This window comes from Oncorhynchus mykiss, chromosome 6 (genome assembly GCF_013265735.2).
Source record: "Oncorhynchus mykiss isolate Arlee chromosome 6, USDA_OmykA_1.1, whole genome shotgun sequence".
NCBI classification, from domain to species: Eukaryota; Metazoa; Chordata; class Actinopteri; order Salmoniformes; family Salmonidae; genus Oncorhynchus; species Oncorhynchus mykiss.
In genome coordinates this window covers 56,199,423-56,217,332 of record NC_048570.1, presented here as the reverse complement: position 1 = coordinate 56,217,332, position 17,910 = coordinate 56,199,423, and the positions used below count along the sequence as shown (strand labels likewise).

The window sequence follows — 17,910 nt, the reverse complement described above, 5'->3', positions numbered from 1 at the left end:
AGGGGTAAATTCGTCATCAAAAAGAAAGGAGAATCAAGGGACTCTTCATATAATGAATTAAAATGTATTTGTTTATATGGCATGTTCAATGAAGCAACGACTTAAAAACTCAGCACATTTCAGCTGCATGGCCAAAGATACGATGAAACGTTGTTTCTTTTGAACAACATATTTTCCAATCACCCCTGATTGAGGAGGGAGTGGTCACAGAACAGCCAAAATTCATTAGACAACACCTAGTAAACACTAGGCATTCAAAAAGTGAAATAGATCTGTACACATCTAAATGCACATCAAGGTCAGAAGCATTAGAAACACTAGAAAAAAAATAGGTAGTTCTAGCCTTGAACGAGAGTGGGCAAAATACTGAGAATAGGAGTGCCATACATTTTATACACTGAAATGAAAAAAAATCTATTAACGCAACGTAAAGTGTTGGTCCCATGTTTCATGAGCAGAAATAAAAGATCCCAGAAATGTGGTTCTCTTTCCTTTTTGAAAACAATATTATTATTATTTTTTATTATACTGAGGCAAATAAAGAAATTATTTTCCAGTTCTGAAGACGGTAGAGCAGTCACATATACAGTTGAAGTCGGACGTTTACATACACTTAGGTTGTAGTCATTAACTCGTTTTTCAACCACTCCACAAATGTCTGGTTAATAAACTATTGTTTTGGCAAGTCGGTTAGGACATTTACTTTGTACATGACAAGTAATTTTTCAAACAATTGTTTACAGACAGATTATTTCACTTATAATTCACTATATCACAATTCCAGTGGGTCAGAAGTTTACATACCCTAACTTGACTGTGCCTTTAAACAGCTTGGAAAAATCCAGAAAATGATGTCATGGCTTTAGAAGATTCTGATAAATGATGTCAATTAGCCTGAATCAAAGGCCTACCTTCAAACTCATTGCTTGACGACATGGGAAAATCAAAAGAAATCAGCCAAGACCTCAGAATTTTTTTGTAGACAAATCTGTTTCATCATTGGGAGTAATTTCCAAACGCCTGAAGGTACCACGTTCAACTGTACAAACAATAGTACAAAAGTATAAACACCATGGGACCATGCAGCCGTCATACCGCTCAGGAAGAAGACGCATTCTGTCTCCTAGATATGAACGTACTTTGGTGAGAAAAGTGCAAATCAATCCCAGAACAACAGCAAAGGACCTTGTGAAGATGCTGGAGGAAACAGGTACAAAAGTATCTATATCCACAGTAAAATTAGTCTTATATCGACATAACCTGAAAGGCCGCTCAGCAAGGAAGAAGCCACTGCTCCAAAACCGCCATAAAAAAATATAAGACTATGGTTTGCAACTGCACATGGGAACAAAGATCGTACTTTTTGGAGAAATGTCATCTGGTCTGATGAAACAAAAATAGAACTGTTATGTTTGGAGGAAAAAGGGGGAGGCTTGCAAGCCGAACACCACCATCCCAACTGTGAAGCACGGCTGTGGCAGCATCATGTTGTCGGGGTGCTTTGCTGCAGGAGGGACTGGTGCACTTCACAGAATAGATGGCATCATGAGGTAGGAAAATTATGTGGATATATTGAATCAACATCGCAAGACATCAGTCAGGAAGTTCAAGCTTGGTCGCAAATGGGTCTTCCAAATGGACAATGACCCCAAGCATACTTCCAAAGTTGTGGCAAAATGGCTTAAGGACAACAAAGTCAAGGTATTGGAGTGGCCATCACAAAAAAACTGAAATAAATCATTCTCTCTATTATTATTCGGACATTTCACATTCTTAAAATAAAGTGGTGATCCTAACTGACCTAAAACAGGGAGTGTTTACTAGGATTAAATGTCAGGAATTATGAAAAACTGAGTTTAAATGTACTTGGCTAAGGTGTATGTAAACTTCCGACTTCAACTGTATACTGTAGATATGGCTCTGTGGTAGATTGATTCTATCCAGCCCACATAACTACGGTAAGATTGCCCTATTCCTCATCAGACAGTCAATACTCCATCACAGCACGCCACACAAACCTCCACCAGAAAGCAATATTAGAAAAGATATGCTTGCAATTAGCCTATGCCCAGGCTTTCAACAACATATTTCGATTTCCTCACTGTAGCCCAACTGACATTTTTGCAGTTTAGAGAGAGAGAGAGAGAGAGAGAGAGAGAGAGAGAGAGAGAGAGAGAGAGAGAGAGAGAGAGAGACCTCTGTGACAGCTGTTGAGAGGCAAGGAGGTCGTTCACACAGATTTGACAGCAGTCGTCTCGCCCTTACGGACAGGGTTAAGTTACTCGCACGCACGCACACACACACACAGACACACGCACAGACTCACACCCCTCTTCTCTCTTTTCCTTCCTAACCATCTCTCCCCTCCCTCCCTCCTGACAAGTTCATTCCTTCAGCATGATTCATCGGCCTAATCTTAACTCCTTGGGATGCACTCTGCATTCCAACACTCAAACACACAAAAGCCACAGCATATGCTTGGGATCAAACGTAGACATTTAGTAGAGGCCCATTTAGAACAGGAGCTGATAACAAAATAGTTTGAGAAACCTTACCCAATGTGAATGAATAATACTGAATTAGGCCGTTTCAACTACTCTTCCCTTGTACCTTCACTAAGGAATATAACGCTCAAAAGGTCAGGGTAAGGACTGGATAGAGATCCTATTATTACTAAATAACAAAAGTCATTGAAGTGTTAGTATTGGTTTCCTCAAAATTCCATGTTCAATTTGATATGGAAAACAATTGTCCTATGTGAATACCTATATATCACTTGAATTCAAATGTTGCCATGCAGGTCATTGCATGCCAAAACCAGACGCGCCACACAGGCTCTGATGACCTAGTTCTGTTCCTCACCGACCTAAAATTATTTGGCAACATGTTGTCAGCAGGCATTGGTCTAGACATAATTTGCAACATGTCTAAAAGAGAAAAAAAAGTCTACAGGGTATTCTTGTCATTCTGAGACAAGGGCACCTTACCACATATTGCTTTAGAGTAATCAATGTGAATGTTTTCTATGGCCACCACAGTATAGTAATGAAAGTGTTATTGTAAATGACAGTCATTCATAACCCATTCACATTGAATTACTTCTAAGGTGGGGAAAACAACAAATTCTCATTTGGGTGCACTACCCCTTTAAGTTTGCCTCTGCTTCCAGCACAGTTCTGCTCTGTCTATGACAGCCTTGTAGGGCTCTGGCCAGTCAGAGTATGAGGTCAGTTTCTCCGTTCATTGCCTCTGGGGTTTTCTGACTCAGCCAGTGGTATAAATGTTGTCTGTTTGGAAGGAAAACAGTTTCCCTCCACTCTCTGTGCCACCTCCCTGTCAATTCTGCCCAGAAGAATGGACTGTGTTCATACCAGACCCCTCCGTATGTGAGCGCTCTCTCTCCTTCTGTGCTCACCTTCTGTGAGCCCACTCTCCCCTTCTGTGCTCACCTTCTGTGAGCACACTCTCCCCTTCTGTGCTCACCTTCTGTGAGCTCTTTCTCTCCGTTCTATGCTCTCCTTATGTGAGCTCTCTCTCCACTTCTGTGCTCTCCTTTTGTGAGCCCGCTCTCTCCCCTTTGATGAGCTCTCTCCTTCTATGTGCTCTCCTTCTATGAGCTCTCTCTCTCTCCTTCTGTACTCTCCTTCTGTGAGCGCTCTCTCTCTCCTTCTGTGCTCTCCTATGAGCTCTCTCCTTCTGTGCTCTCCTTATGCGAGCTTGCTTTCCTTCTGTGGCACACATCACCTCCATCATCCCAGACAACCCACTCCAATTTGCATACCGCTTGTCTACAGAAGATGTAGTCTCAATTACACTCCACACTGCCCTCTCCCACCTGGACAAAAGGAATACCTATGTGAGAATGCTGTTCATCGACTACAGCTCAATCAATGTTCAACACCATAGTGCCCTCCAAGCCCGTCACCAAGTTCGGGACCCTGGGACTGAACACCTCCCTCCGCAACTGGATGCTGGACTTCCTGATGGTGATGAGAGTAGGTAACAACACCTCTGCCATTATGACCCTCAACATGGGGCTGCCCTGGGCTGTGTGCTTAGCCCCCTCCTGTACTCCCTGTTTACCCATGAATGTGTGGCCACACACAACTCCAACTCCATCATCAAGTTGGCTGACAACATGATGGTGGTAGGCCTGATCACCATCGGCGATGAGACAGCCTACAAGGAGGAGATCAGATACCTCTCTATACACGTCAGCAAGACCAAGGGGCTGATCATGGAATACAGAAAACCGTGGGGGTGTACACCCCCCCAGCTTCTATCCCCTGGCCACAAGACTTAAAATGGCTAACAGCTTACTGCTCTCCCTCTCCCACAGCCTATCCACACTGACTATGCCCATCCACAGGTCTCTACCCACTCAGTCACACACACACCTTCACTGTCACTCTTACTCACATGCAAATACTCAAAACACCCATTACTGACGCCACACAATTATTATTGATTAGATGTATTACTACCATTACACAGCTGTTCATAGATTATTGATTTCCATTACCATTTGTATTCACTGTATCTTGCTACTGGTCACTATTACTCCAGTTTACATGTATATATTACCATAAGTATTTATATATTCTGGTTACCAGTCACGTTTCAGACCTGTTTCCATATATATCCTACTACCAGCCACGTTGATGTATAAGCCTACCTCAACCACCCCAGTATCCCTGCATATTGAATACAGGTACTGGCTCTGACACTTGCATTCTTGTGTTTCTTCAACTTATATCTTACTTGTCTTTTTTAAAATTATATTTTAGATTATTTCAATCTCACACAAATTATCAAGGAACCCACCACGTACAACCTTAAATCCATAAACATGGGCACCCTCATAGACATTATCCTGACCAACTTGCCCTCCAATTACACCTCTGCTGTTTTCAATCAGGATCTCAGCCTCAGTGCCTGCATGTGCTATGGATCCGCAGTCAAACTTTCCCCCTCATCACTGTCACACGCTCCCTAAAACACTTCTGCGAGCAGGCCTTTCTAATCGATCTGGCCCAGGTATCCTGGAAGGATATTGACCTCATCCCATCGGTAGAGGATGCCTGGTCGTTCTTTAAAAGTAATTTCCTCGCCATCTTAAATAAGCATGCCCCTTTCAAAAAATGTAGAACTAAAAACAGATATAACCATTGGTTCACTCCATACCTGACTGCCCTTGATCAGCACAAAAACATCCTGTGCCGGACTGCACTAGCATCGAATAGTCCCCGAGATATGCAACTTTTCAGGGAAGTCAGGAACCAATACATGCAGTCAGTCAGGAAAGCAAAGGCTAGCTTTTTCAAACAGAAATTTGCATCCTGTAGCTCTAACTCCAAAAAGTTTTGGGACCCTGTAAACTCCATGGAGAATAAGAGCACCTCCTCCCAGCTGCCCACTGCACTGAGGCTAGGAAACACTGTCACCACCGATAAAACCACGATAATCGAGAATTTCAAGAAGCATTTCTCTACGGCTGGCCATGCTTTCCTCCTGGCTACCCCAACAACTGCAACCCCTGAGATCCCTAAAGATTGGAAAGCTGCCGCGGTCATCCCCCTCTTCAAAGGGAGTGACACTCTAGACCCAAACTGTTACAGACCTATATCCATCCTGCCCTGCCTTTCTAGAGTCTTCGAAAGCCAAGTTAATAAACAGATCACTGACCATTTCGAATCCCGCTGTACCTTCTCCGCTGCGCAATCCGGTTTCCGAGCTGGTCAAGGGTGCACCTCAGCCACGCTCAAGGTATTAAATGATATCATAACCACCATCGATAAAAGACAGTACTGTGCAGCAGTCTTCATCCACCTGGCCAAGACTTTTGACTCGGTCAATCACCGTATGCTTATTGGCAGACTCAACAGCCTTGGTTTCTCAAATGACTGCCTCGCCTGGTTCACCGACTACTTCTCAGAGTTCAGTGTGTCAAATCAGAGGGCCTGTTGTCCGGACCTCTGGCAGTCTCTATGGGGGTACCACAGGGTTACATTCTCGGGTCGACTCTTTTCTCTGTATATATCAACGATGTCGCTGCGGGTGATTCCCTGATCCACCTCTACGCAGACGACACCCTTCTGTATACATCTGGCCCTTCTTTGGTCACTGTGTTAACAAACCTCCAAACGAGCTTCAATGCCATACAACTCTCCTTCCGTGGCCTCCAACTGCTCTTAACCTTTTTGGGATAGGGGGCAGCATTTTCACTTTTGGATGAATAGCGTGCCCAGAGTGAACTGCCTCCTACTCTGTCCCAGATGCTAATATATGCATATTATTATTGGTATTGGATAGAAAACAATCTGAAGTTTCTAAAACTGTTTTAATGATGTCTGTGAGTATAACAGAACTTATATGGCAGGTGAAAACCTGAAAAAAAATCCAACCAGGAAGTGGGATATCTGAGGTTTGTAGTTTTTCAAAGCTTGGCCTACCGAATACACAGTGTCTATGGAGTCAAGTTGCACTTCCTACATTTCCACTAGATGTCAACCGTCATTAGAAACTGGTTTGAGGATTCTACTATAAAGGAGGGGCTCATGAGACCTGTTTGAGTCAGTGGTCTGGCAGAGTGTCTCAGGCTCGTGACGCACGCTCCCAACAGAGTAAGCTCTTATTCCAGTGCTTTTCTTCAGACATAGGAATTCTCCGGCTGGAAGCTTATTGATGTTCTATGTTAAAAACATCCTAAAGAATGATTCCATACATCGTTTGACTTGTTTCTACGACCTGTAACGGAACTTTTCGAGTTGTCTGGACGAAGTGCTCGCGCCTCATGAAGATGGATTACTGGGCTGAAGTCGCTAACAACGAGTGGCTATTTGGACATAAATTATGGACTTTATGGAACAAATCAGTCATTTATTGTCGAACTGGGATTCCTGGGAGTGCCTTCTGATGAAGATCATCAAAGGTAAGTGAATATTTATAGTGTTACTTCTAACTTCTGTTGACTCAAATGGCAGATATTTCTCTGGCTGGATTGGGCTCTGAGTGCCGTTCTCAGATTATGCATTTTCCGTAAAGTTTTTTTGATATCTGACACAGCGGTTGCATTAAGGAGAAGTCTATCTTTAATTCTGTGATTAACAGTTGTATCTTTTATCAATGTTTATTATGAGTATTTCTGCAAAATCACCGGATGTTTTGGAATCAAAACATTACTGCACGAGATTTTTGGATATAAATATGCACATTATCCAACAAAACATACATGTTACACAATACATGATGTTCTACGAGTGTCATCTCATGAAGATCATCAAAGGTTAGTGATTAATTTGAACTATATTTCTGCTTTTTGTGACTCCTATCTTTGGCTGGAAAAATGGCTATGTGTTTTTTTGACTTGGCTATGACCTATCATGTTGTGCTTTCGCTGTAAAGCATTTATGAAATCGGACACGATGGGTAGATTAACAAGATGTTTATCTTTCATTTGCTGTATTGGACTTGTTAATGTGTGAAAGTTACATATTTCAAAAAATATATTTTTGAATTTCGCGCGCTGCCTTTTCAGCGGAATGTTGTCGAGGGGTTCTGCTAGCGGAACGCCTGCGCTAGAAAGGTTAAATGCTAATCAAACTAAATGCATGCTTTTCAACCGATCACTGCCCGCACCCACCCGCCCGACTAGCATCACTACTCTGAATGGTTCTGGCTTAGAATATGTGGACAACTACAAATACCTAAGTGTCTGGCTAGACCGTAAACTCTCCTTCCAGACTCATATTAAACATCTCCAATACAAAATTAAATCTAGAATCTATTTCGCAACAAAGCCTCTTTCACTCACGTCGCCAAAGATACCCTCGTAGAACTGACTATCCTACCAATCCTCGACTTCGGCGATGTCATTCACAAAATAGCCTCCAACACTCTACTCAGCAAACTGGATGCAGTCTATCACAGTGCCATCCGTTTTGTTACCAAAGCCCCATACACCACCCACCACTGCAACCTGTATGCTCACGTCGGCTGGCCCTCGCTAGATATTCGTCGCCAGACCCACTGGCTCCAGGTCATCTATAAGTCTTTGCTAAGTAAAGCTCTGCCTTATCTCAGCTCACTGGTCACGATAACAACACACACCCGTAGCACGCGCTCCGGCAGGTATATCTCACTGGTCATCCCCAAAGCCAACACCTCTTTTGGCCGCCTTTCCTTCCAGTTCTCTGCTGCCAATGACTGGAACGAATTGCAAAAATCGCTGAAGTTGGAGACTTATCTCCCTCACGAATTTTAAACATCAGCTATATGAGCAGCTAACCAAATCGCTGCAGCTGTAAATAGCCCATCTAATCTACCTACCTCATCCCCATATTTTTCTTATTTACTATTTGCACACCAGTATTTCTACTTGCACAGCTATCACTCCAGTGTTACATTGCTAAATTGTAATTACTTCGCAACTATGGCCTATTTATTGCCTTACCTCCTCACACCGTTTGCGCACACTGTATATGGACTTTTTTCCCCCTATTGTGTTATTGACTGTACATTTGTTTATTCCATGTGTAACTCTGTGCTGTTGTTTGTGCCGCACTGCTTTGCTGTATCTTGGTCAGGTCGCAGCTGTAAATGAGAACTTGTTCTCAACTGGCCTACCTGGTTAAATAAAGGTGAAATCAAAAAAATATCTATATTATTAATCACTACATTGTTGGGAAAGAGCTCTCAATGTAAGAATTGATTTTATATTTATATAGCCCTTCTTACATCAGCTGATATCTCAAAGTGCTGTACAGAATCCCAGCCTAAAACCCCAAACAGCAAGCAATTCAGGTGTAGAAGCATGGTTGCTAGGAAAAACTCCCTAGAAAGGCCAAAACCTAGGAAGAAACCTAGAGAGGAACCAGGCTATGAGGGGAGGCCAGTCCTCTTCTGGCTGTGCCAGGTGGAGATTATAACAGAACATGGCCAAGATGTTCAAATGTTCATAAATGACCAGCATGGTCAAATAATAATAATCACAGTAGTTGTTGAGGGTGCAGCAAGTCAGCACCTCAGGAGTAAATGTAGGTTGGCTTTTCATAGCCGATCATTAAGAGTATCTCTACTGCTCCTGCTGTCTCTAGAGAGTTGAAAACAGCAGGTCTGGGACAGGTAGCACGTCCAGTGAACAGGTCAGGGTTCCATAGCTGCAGGCAGAATAGTTTCATGTTGTGTTACAGTGTGGAGGATTGGGAGTTTGCGTCCTGGTTGGGACAGAGTTTCCACTTGTGTCACCCATGTGTGTGTGTGAGTGAATGCGTGAACGCGTGTTCATGTAAACGTCTGTGCAAAATTGAGGGTCAACACTTACCACTCTCAGCAGCCTCCTCTGCTCCTTGAAGGTGGCGCAGCAGCCCAGCACTCCAGTCACCATGACGATGGCCCCGGCAAGGATTAGGATATAGGCGGAGGCGGCGTAGGTCGCGGAGGAGAGCAGGCTGATGTAGTCGCTCTTCTCCACCAGCGTCCAGATACCCACTGCCATCACCACGCCCCCTGCTAGCTGGGAGGACAAAGTACAGAGGAAGAATTAGACACACAGGCTAGTAGGTAGTGGGCTGACACCGAAAACAGTGAAGTTGATCAACCTACGTCGAGGGAGGAGCTGAGTTTTTGTATTTGTTATTTGTATTTTTTTACCAGGTAAGTTGACTGAGAACACGTTCTCATTTACAGCAACGACCTGGGGAATAGTTCAATACGAGAGGGATGAATGAGCCAATTGTAAACTGGGGATTATTAGGTGACCGTGATGGTTTGACGGTTGGATTGGGAATTTAGCCAGGACACCGGGGTTAACACCGCTACTCTTACAATAAGTGCCATGGGATTTTTAATGACCTCAGAGAGTCAGGACACCTGTTTAACGTCCCACCCGAAAGACAGCACCCTACACAGGGCAGTCACCAATCGCCCTGGGGCATTGGGATATTTTTTAGACCAGAGGAAAGAGTGCCTCCTACTGGCCCTCCAACACCACTTCCAGCAGCATCTGTTCTCCCATCCAGGGACTGACCAGGACCAACCCTGCTTAGCTTCAGAAGCAAGCCAGCAGTGGTATGCAGGGTGGTATGCTGCTGGCTACAACAATGAAATATTCTTATGATTACTGTAAAATTTGTTGTCACCTTCAATTCTTGCAAAAAGGTACATTTAAGAAAGTATATCTCAAAAGTCTTCAGGTTATTTTGCAAACTGCTGAACTTGGAACCAATTAGAACTCCTGCACATACACCTCTTGATGAAGGCAGCCAAGATGTTAACACAGCCTCTGATGTGCTTTCAGTGTGTTAAGAGGATCTAACGTTAGCTCCCAAAGACTGAAATTAGATAAATATCGGTTTTCGAGTGCACTTGAAATATGCAGCATGCAATATGAACGGTCTTGATCATATGGAGTGTTAACAATTGAAAGCTCGCCAATGTTACAGTTGACTACACTAGCCTAGCCAGCTAATACTGTAAATGTCAATGTGCCTGCTCAGGAAGCTAGTGTTTCATTAGCTATCTCTGTAAGTGAATTCAATAAAGAATCATGCTTTGGCAAGGTTGTCTGATTTCAAGGAACTAGCTGCAGCCTTAAATAAACATCCAATCAAATAATTAGCATAGAAACCCAGATATACAGAGCATTCAGAAATTATTCAGAACACTTTACTTTTTCCACATTTTGTTACGTTACAGTCTTATTCTGAAATGGATCAAAATACATGTTTTCCTCAATCTACACACTATAACCCATAATGACAAAGCGAAAACAGGTTTTTCAAAATGTACCTTATTTACATAAGTATTCAGACCCTTTGATATTAGACTCAAAATTGAGCTCAGGTGCATCCTGTTTCCATTGATCATCCTTGAGATGATTTTACAACTTGATTGGAGTCCACCTGGGGTAAATTATATTGACTGGACATGACGTGATGATTGGCATATATAATACACTGCTCAAAAAAATAAAAAGGGAACACTTAAACAACTCCAAGTCAATCACACTTCTGTGAAATCAAACTGTCCACTTAGGAAGCAACACTGATTGACAGCTCATCATCCAGGATGGCACATCAATGCGAGCTGTGGCAAGAAGGTTTGCTGTGTCTGTCAGCATAGTGTCCAGAGCATGGAGGCGCTACCAGGAGACAGGCCAATACATCAGGCGACGTGGAGGAGGCCGTAGGCGGGCAACAACCCAGCAGCAGGACCGCTACCTCCGCCTTTGTGCAAGGAGGAGCAGGAGGAGCACTGCCAGAGCCCTGCAAAATGACCTCCAGCAGGCCACAAATGTGCATGTGTCTGCTCAAACGATCAGAAACAGACTCCATGAGGGTGGTATGAGGGCCCGACATCCACAGGTGGGGGTTGTGCTTACAGCCCAACACCGTGCAGGACGTTTGGCATTTTCCAGAGAACACCAAGATTGACAAATTCGCCACTGGCGCCCTGTGCTCTTCACAGATGAAAGCAGGTTCACACTGAGCACATGTGACAGACGTGACAGAGTCTGGAGATGCCGTGGAGAACGTTCTGCTGCCTGCAACATCCTCCAGCATGACCGGTTTGGCGGTGGGTCAGTCATGGTGTGGGGTGGCATTTCTTTGGGGGGCCGCACAGCCCTCCATGTGCTCGCCAGAGGTAGCCTGACTGCCATTAGGTACCGAGATGAGATCCTCAGACCCCTTGTGAGACCATATGCTAGTGCGGTTGGCCCTGGGTTCCTCCTAATGCAAGACAATGCTAGACCTCATGTGGCTGGAATGTGTCAGCAGTTCTTGCAAGAGGAAGGCATTGATGCTATGGACTGGCCCGCCCGTTCCCCAGACCTGAATCCAATTGAGCACATCTGGGACATCATGTCTCGCTCCATCCACCAACAGACTGTCCAGGACCACAGACTGTCCACAGACTGTCCAGACTGTCCAGGAGTTGGCGGATGCTTTAGTCCAGGTCTGGGAGGAGATCCCTCAGGAGACCATCCGCCACCTCATCAGGAGCATGCCCAGGCGTTCTAGGGAGGTCATACAGGCACGTGGAGGCCACACACACTACTGAGCCTCATTTTGACTTGTTTTAAGGACATTACATCAAAGTTGGATCAGCCTGTAGTGAGGTTTTCCACTTTAATTTTGAGTGTGACTCCAAATCCAGACTTCCATGGGTTGATAAATTTGATTTCCATTGATAATTTGTGTGTGATTTTGTTGTCAGCACATTCAACTATGTAAAGAAAAAAGTATTGAATAAGAATATTTCATTCATTCAGGTCTAGGATGTGTTATTTTAGTGTTTCCTTTATTTTTTTAGCAGTATATATATATATATATATATATATATATATATATATATATATATATATATATATATAGGTCCCACAGTTGACAGCGCATATCAGAGCAAAAACCAAGCTATTAAGTCAAAGGAATTGTCCGTAGAGCTCAGAGACAGGATTGTGTCGAGGCACAGAACTGGGGAAGGGTACCAAAACATTTCTGCAGCATTGAAGGTCCCTAAGAACACAGTGGCCTCCATCATTGTTAAATGGAAGAAGTTTGGAACCACCAAGAACCGTCCCAGAGCTGGCCGTCCAGCCAAACTGAGCAATTGGGGGAGAAGGGCCTTGGTCAAGGAGATGGGAGAACCATCTCTGCAGCACTCCACCAATCAGACCTTTATAGAGTGACCAGACGGAAGCCCCTCCTCAGTAAGAAGCATATGAGATCAGATCATGAGAAACAAGATTCTCTGGTCTGATGAAACCAAGATTGAACTCTTTGGCCTGAATGCCAAGCATCACATCTGGAGAAAACCTGGCACCATCCCTATGTTGAAGCATGGTGGTGGCAGCATCATGCTGTGGGGATGTTTTTCAGCGGCATGGACTGGGAGGCAGTCAGGATCAAGGGAAAGATGAACGGAGCAAAGTAGAGAGATCCAGAGTGCTCAGGACCTCAGACTGGGACGAAGGATTTCCTTTCAAACAGGACAATGACCCTAAGCACACAGCCAAGACAACACAAGAGTGGACAAGTTTCTGAATGTCCTTGAGTGGCCCAGCCTGAGGCCAGACTTGAACACGATCGAACATCTCTGGAGACCTGAAAATAGCTGTGCAGCGACGCTCCCCATCCAACCTGACAGAGCTTGAGAGGATCTGCAGAGAAGAATGTGAGAAACTCCCCAAATACAGGTGTGCTAAGCTTGTAGCGTCATACCCAAGGCGGCTGTAATCGCTGCCAAAGGTGCTTCAACAAAGTACTGAGTAAAGGGTCTGAATACTTACGTAAATGTGATCAGTTTTTTATTTTTTTTATACATTTGCAAAAATATCTAAAAAACTATTTTTGCTGGGGTATTGTATGTAGATTGATGGGCAAAATGTTATTTAGTCCATTTTAGAATAAGGCTGTAATGTAACAAAATGTGGAAAAAGTGAAGGGGCACTGCATGTTAGAATCAGTGGTGGAAAAAGTACTCAATTGTTATACTTAAGAAAAAGTAAAGATACCTTAACAGAAAATCACTTAAGTATGACTTGAGTAAAAATCTAACAGTGTTTGGTTTTATGTATACTTAAGTATCTAAAGTAAAAAGTATAAATCATTTCAAATTCCTTATATTAAGTAAACCAGACAGCCCATCTTCTTGTTTTTATTATTTACGGATAGCCAGGGGCACACTCCAACACTCAGACATCATTTACAAACTAATGTGTGTTAAGGGAGTCCACCAGATCAGAGGCAGTAGGGATGTTTTCTTGATAAGTGCATGGATTTTACTATTGTTCTGGCTGCTAAGCATTCAAAATGTAATGAGTACTTTTCAATCTCAGAGAAAATGCATGGAGTAAAAAGCACATAATTTTCTTTAGGAATGTAGTGAAGTAAAAGTTGTCAAAAATATAAAGAGTAAAGTACAGATACCCCCAAAAATGACTTAGTACTTCAAAGTATCTTTACACCACTGGTTAGAATGGAGGTTTAAAAAAATGACAACTGCATAAGCATATTAGCCAATACATATAGCATACCATGCAATAAAATATTTTCTAAAAATTGTTGTACAATGGGCTCTGCAATAACCCGAGTTTGATTTCTAAACCAGATGAGTCCTCAAATAGCAGCTACCCAATACCATGGTGGGCATGCATAATGCTGGATGCATTGGAATATAAGGAATAGAGAATGATAAAGACCCTGTAGGATTATAAGAAAAAGCAGCTAGAAAACTACTGTTTAAGTATCAAATACTAAATGTTCATTGAATGAGTACGTTTACATGCACACAAATAATTTGATACTAAACGGATTATGGCAGTAGGCTGGTTATGGCGTTAGTCATGTAAACACCGCACTCTGCTTATCTTAAAATCGGCATACGGTCATATTCGAAGTAAGCATGTGCTGATTAAAAAGTGTTTTTCTGAGCAATCTTTCGAATTATTAAGACATGTAGATGCCTTAATCAGAGTTATAGCGGTGTATTTGATCTGTGTATGTTTGAGCACAAGCACTGTGAGCTTCAAAAAAAGTACAGAAAAACTGAAAGTATGCATCTTAGAAATAGTTTTCACATACAAACTTTATACAGGTCTGAACTCAAGAATCAGATATTCTTCACAAAAATAACATGGTCGTATTGGTAGAACGTTTCTGATTTCAGACGTGTCCATGTAAACAGGATTATTAGGGAAATCATTCTGCTGGCAAAGCATGTAAATGTTTAAATCGAAATTATAATAATCTGACTATTCGCACTATTATTGTGTTCATGTAACCATACTCAATGTGAGTATATTTAGGTGTTTTAAATGAATAACTTTCCGACTAACATTCTAAAAGTTGACGCTGCCAAAATCTTGCCAACCCATTCCTTATTCTACTAACTATGACTGTGAGACATGTTTTCCATAACATACAGTACCAGTCAAAAGTTTGGACACACCTACTCATTCCAGGGTTTTCCTTTTGGTCTACAATGTATGGTCTACATTGTAGAATAATAGTGAAGACATCAAAACTATGAAATAACACATATGGAATCATGTAGTAACCAAAAAAAGTGTTACATTTTTTACATTTGAGATTCTTCAAAGTAACCACCCTTTCCTTACCACCCTTAATGAATACAATAAACCATGACAGCAAAGGAATGTAGTTTGAGTTAGAAAATGAACATCCTGAAATCATCCTACTCCAACTATTGACAGGGATAATGTGTTTTTTTCTTATTTGTCAGTATGAATGAAATTAGACGGTCCTGCCTTGATGAATGACTGTATTAGCTTTACACTACTTGTCCTGCAGATTTCTTTAGTCTTAAATTATTACTTGGAATAGACTGATATCTGAAATGGTCCTTGTCCCTGAATGACATGCTAGCTAGTGATAAAGCCCCAGTACCTTCAGAAAGTATTCATACCCCTTTATTTGTTCCACATTTTGTGTTACAGCCTGAATTCAAAATGGATTAAATAATGAAAGTGAAAACATGATTTTAGAAATCTTAGCAAATTTATTGAAAATTAAATATGGAAATCTCATTTAGATAAGTATTCACATCCCTGAATCAAGACATGTTAGAATCACCTTTGTCGTTTACAGCTGTGAGTCTTTCTGGGTATGTCTCAAAGAGCTTTGTACACCTGGATTGTGCAATATTTGCCCATTATTCTTTTGAAAGTTCTTCAAGATCTGTCAAATTGTTTGTTGATCATTGCTAGACAACCATTTTTAAGTCTAGCCATAGATTTTCAATCTGATTTTAGTCAAAACTGCAACTCAGCCACTCAGGAACATTCACCATCTTCTTGATTTTTTATACTGAAATATTTCCCAGTCCTTAATTAACCTCTTGAACCTATAGGGGCGCTGTGTCATTATTGGATAAAAAGACGTGCCCGTTTTAAGCGCAATATTTTGTCACGAAAAGATGCTCGACTATGCATGGAATTGACAACCTTGGAAAGACACAACTCTGACGTCTCCAAAACTGCAAAGATATCTGTGCGTGCCCCAGAACTAATGCAACAGGCGAAACCAAGATGATGTTTCATACAGGAAATGCCCTGGATTCTGAAGGCGCTGTGTTCCAATGTCTCCTTATATGGCTGTGAATGCGCCAGGAATGAGCCTGCGCTTTCTGTATATTCCCCGAGGTGTCTGCAGCATTGTGACGTGTTTGTAGGCATATCATTGGAAGATTGACCATAAGAGACTACATTTACCTGGTGTCCCGCCCGGTGTCCTGTGTGCGTAATCAGTAAGTCCATGCGCGTTCCATTTCTTCAGAATTGAAAGTAAACTGCCACGATGGATTTTATCGTCGATAGATATGTGAAAAACACCTTGAGGATTGATTCTAAACATCGTTTGCCATGTTTCTGTCGATATTATGGAGTTAATTTGGAAAAAAGTTCGCGTTTTAATGATTTTTTTTATTTTTCTTACCCAAACGTGATGAACAAAACGGAGTGATTAGTCGACACAAATAATATTTTTTGTAAAAACGGAACATTTGCTATCTAACAGAGTCTCCTCATTGAAAACATCTGAAGTTCTTCAAAGGTAAATTATTTTATTTGAATGCTTTTATGTTTTTTTGTGGAAAATGTTGCATGCTGAATGCTAGGCTTAATGCAATGCTAGGCTATCAATACTCTTACACAAATGCTTGTTTAGCTATGGTTCAAAAGCATATTTTGAAAATCTGAGATGACAGTGTTGTTAACAAAAGGCTAAGCTTGAGAGCAAATAGATTAATTTCATTTCATTAGCCATTTTCATGAATAGTTAACGTTGTGTTATGCTAATGAGCTTGCTGATAGATTTACACAATCCTGGATACAGGGTTTTTTTCGTAGCTAAACGTGACGCAGAAAACGGAGCGATTTGTCCTAAACAAATAATCTTTCAGGAAAAACTGAACATTTGCTATCTGAGAGTCTCCTCATTGAAAACATCTGAAGTTCTTCAAAGGTAAATGATTTTATTTGAATGCTTTTCTGTTTTTTTGTGTAAATGTTGCCTGCTGAATGCTAACGCTAAATACTACGCTAAATGCTACGTTAGCCATCAATACTGTTACACAAATGCTTGTTTTGCAATGGTTGAGAAGCATATTTTGAAAATCTGAGATGACAGTGTTGTTAACAAAAGGCTAAGCTTGAGAGCTAGCATATTTATTTCATTTCATTTGCAATTTTCATGAATAGTTAACGTTGCGTTATGGTAATGAGCTTGAGTCTGTATTCACGATCCCGGATCCGGGATGGGGAGATCAGAAAGGTTAATGTTTACAACCATACCTATAACATGATGCAGCCACCAATACACTTGAAGATATGGAAAGTGGTACTCTGTAATGTGTTGTATTCTATTTGCCCCAAACATTACTCTTTGTATTCAGGACAAACAATTAATTGCTTTGCCACATTTTTTGCAGTATTACGTTAGTGCCTTGTAACAAACAAGATGCATGTTTTAGAATATTTTTATTCTGTAGAGGCTTCCTTCTTTCCACTCTGTCAGTTAGGTTAGTATTGTGGAGTAACTATAATTTTGTTAATCCATTGTCAGTTCTCCTATCACAGCCATTAAAACTCTGTAACTGTTTTAAAGTCACCATTGGCCTGGTGAAATCCCTGAGTGGTTTCCTTCCTCACCGGCAACTGAGTTAGGAAAGTTATCTTTCTAGTGACTGGGTGTATTGACACAATTTCCAAAGTGTAATTAATAACTTGAACATGCTAGTTGTTGTAGTTGTTGGGTGGCTTCACTGCAAGTATATTGTATGTTTTGGATTCAATAAAATAAAAACAACTTTCCCATACTCAAAGGGATATTCAATGTCTGATTTTTTGAACCCATCAAATAAAAAATACTTTACCTGAGAAGTCGGCGGGAG

At 41.7% G+C, this 17,910-nt stretch overlaps 1 protein-coding gene across 1 annotated transcript in view; it reads right to left on the bottom strand.

Annotated features, from left to right (window-relative positions):
* Positions 1 to 17,910, bottom strand: part of LOC110526177 (CD151 antigen) — a 48,969-nt gene that overhangs the window by 16,768 nt on the left and 14,291 nt on the right. Inside the window, exon 3 of the mRNA XM_021606855.2 lies at positions 9,323 to 9,514. Within this exon, the coding sequence (XP_021462530.2) occupies positions 9,323 to 9,514 (192 nt within the window). The remainder of the gene's footprint in view (positions 1 to 9,322; positions 9,515 to 17,910) is intronic.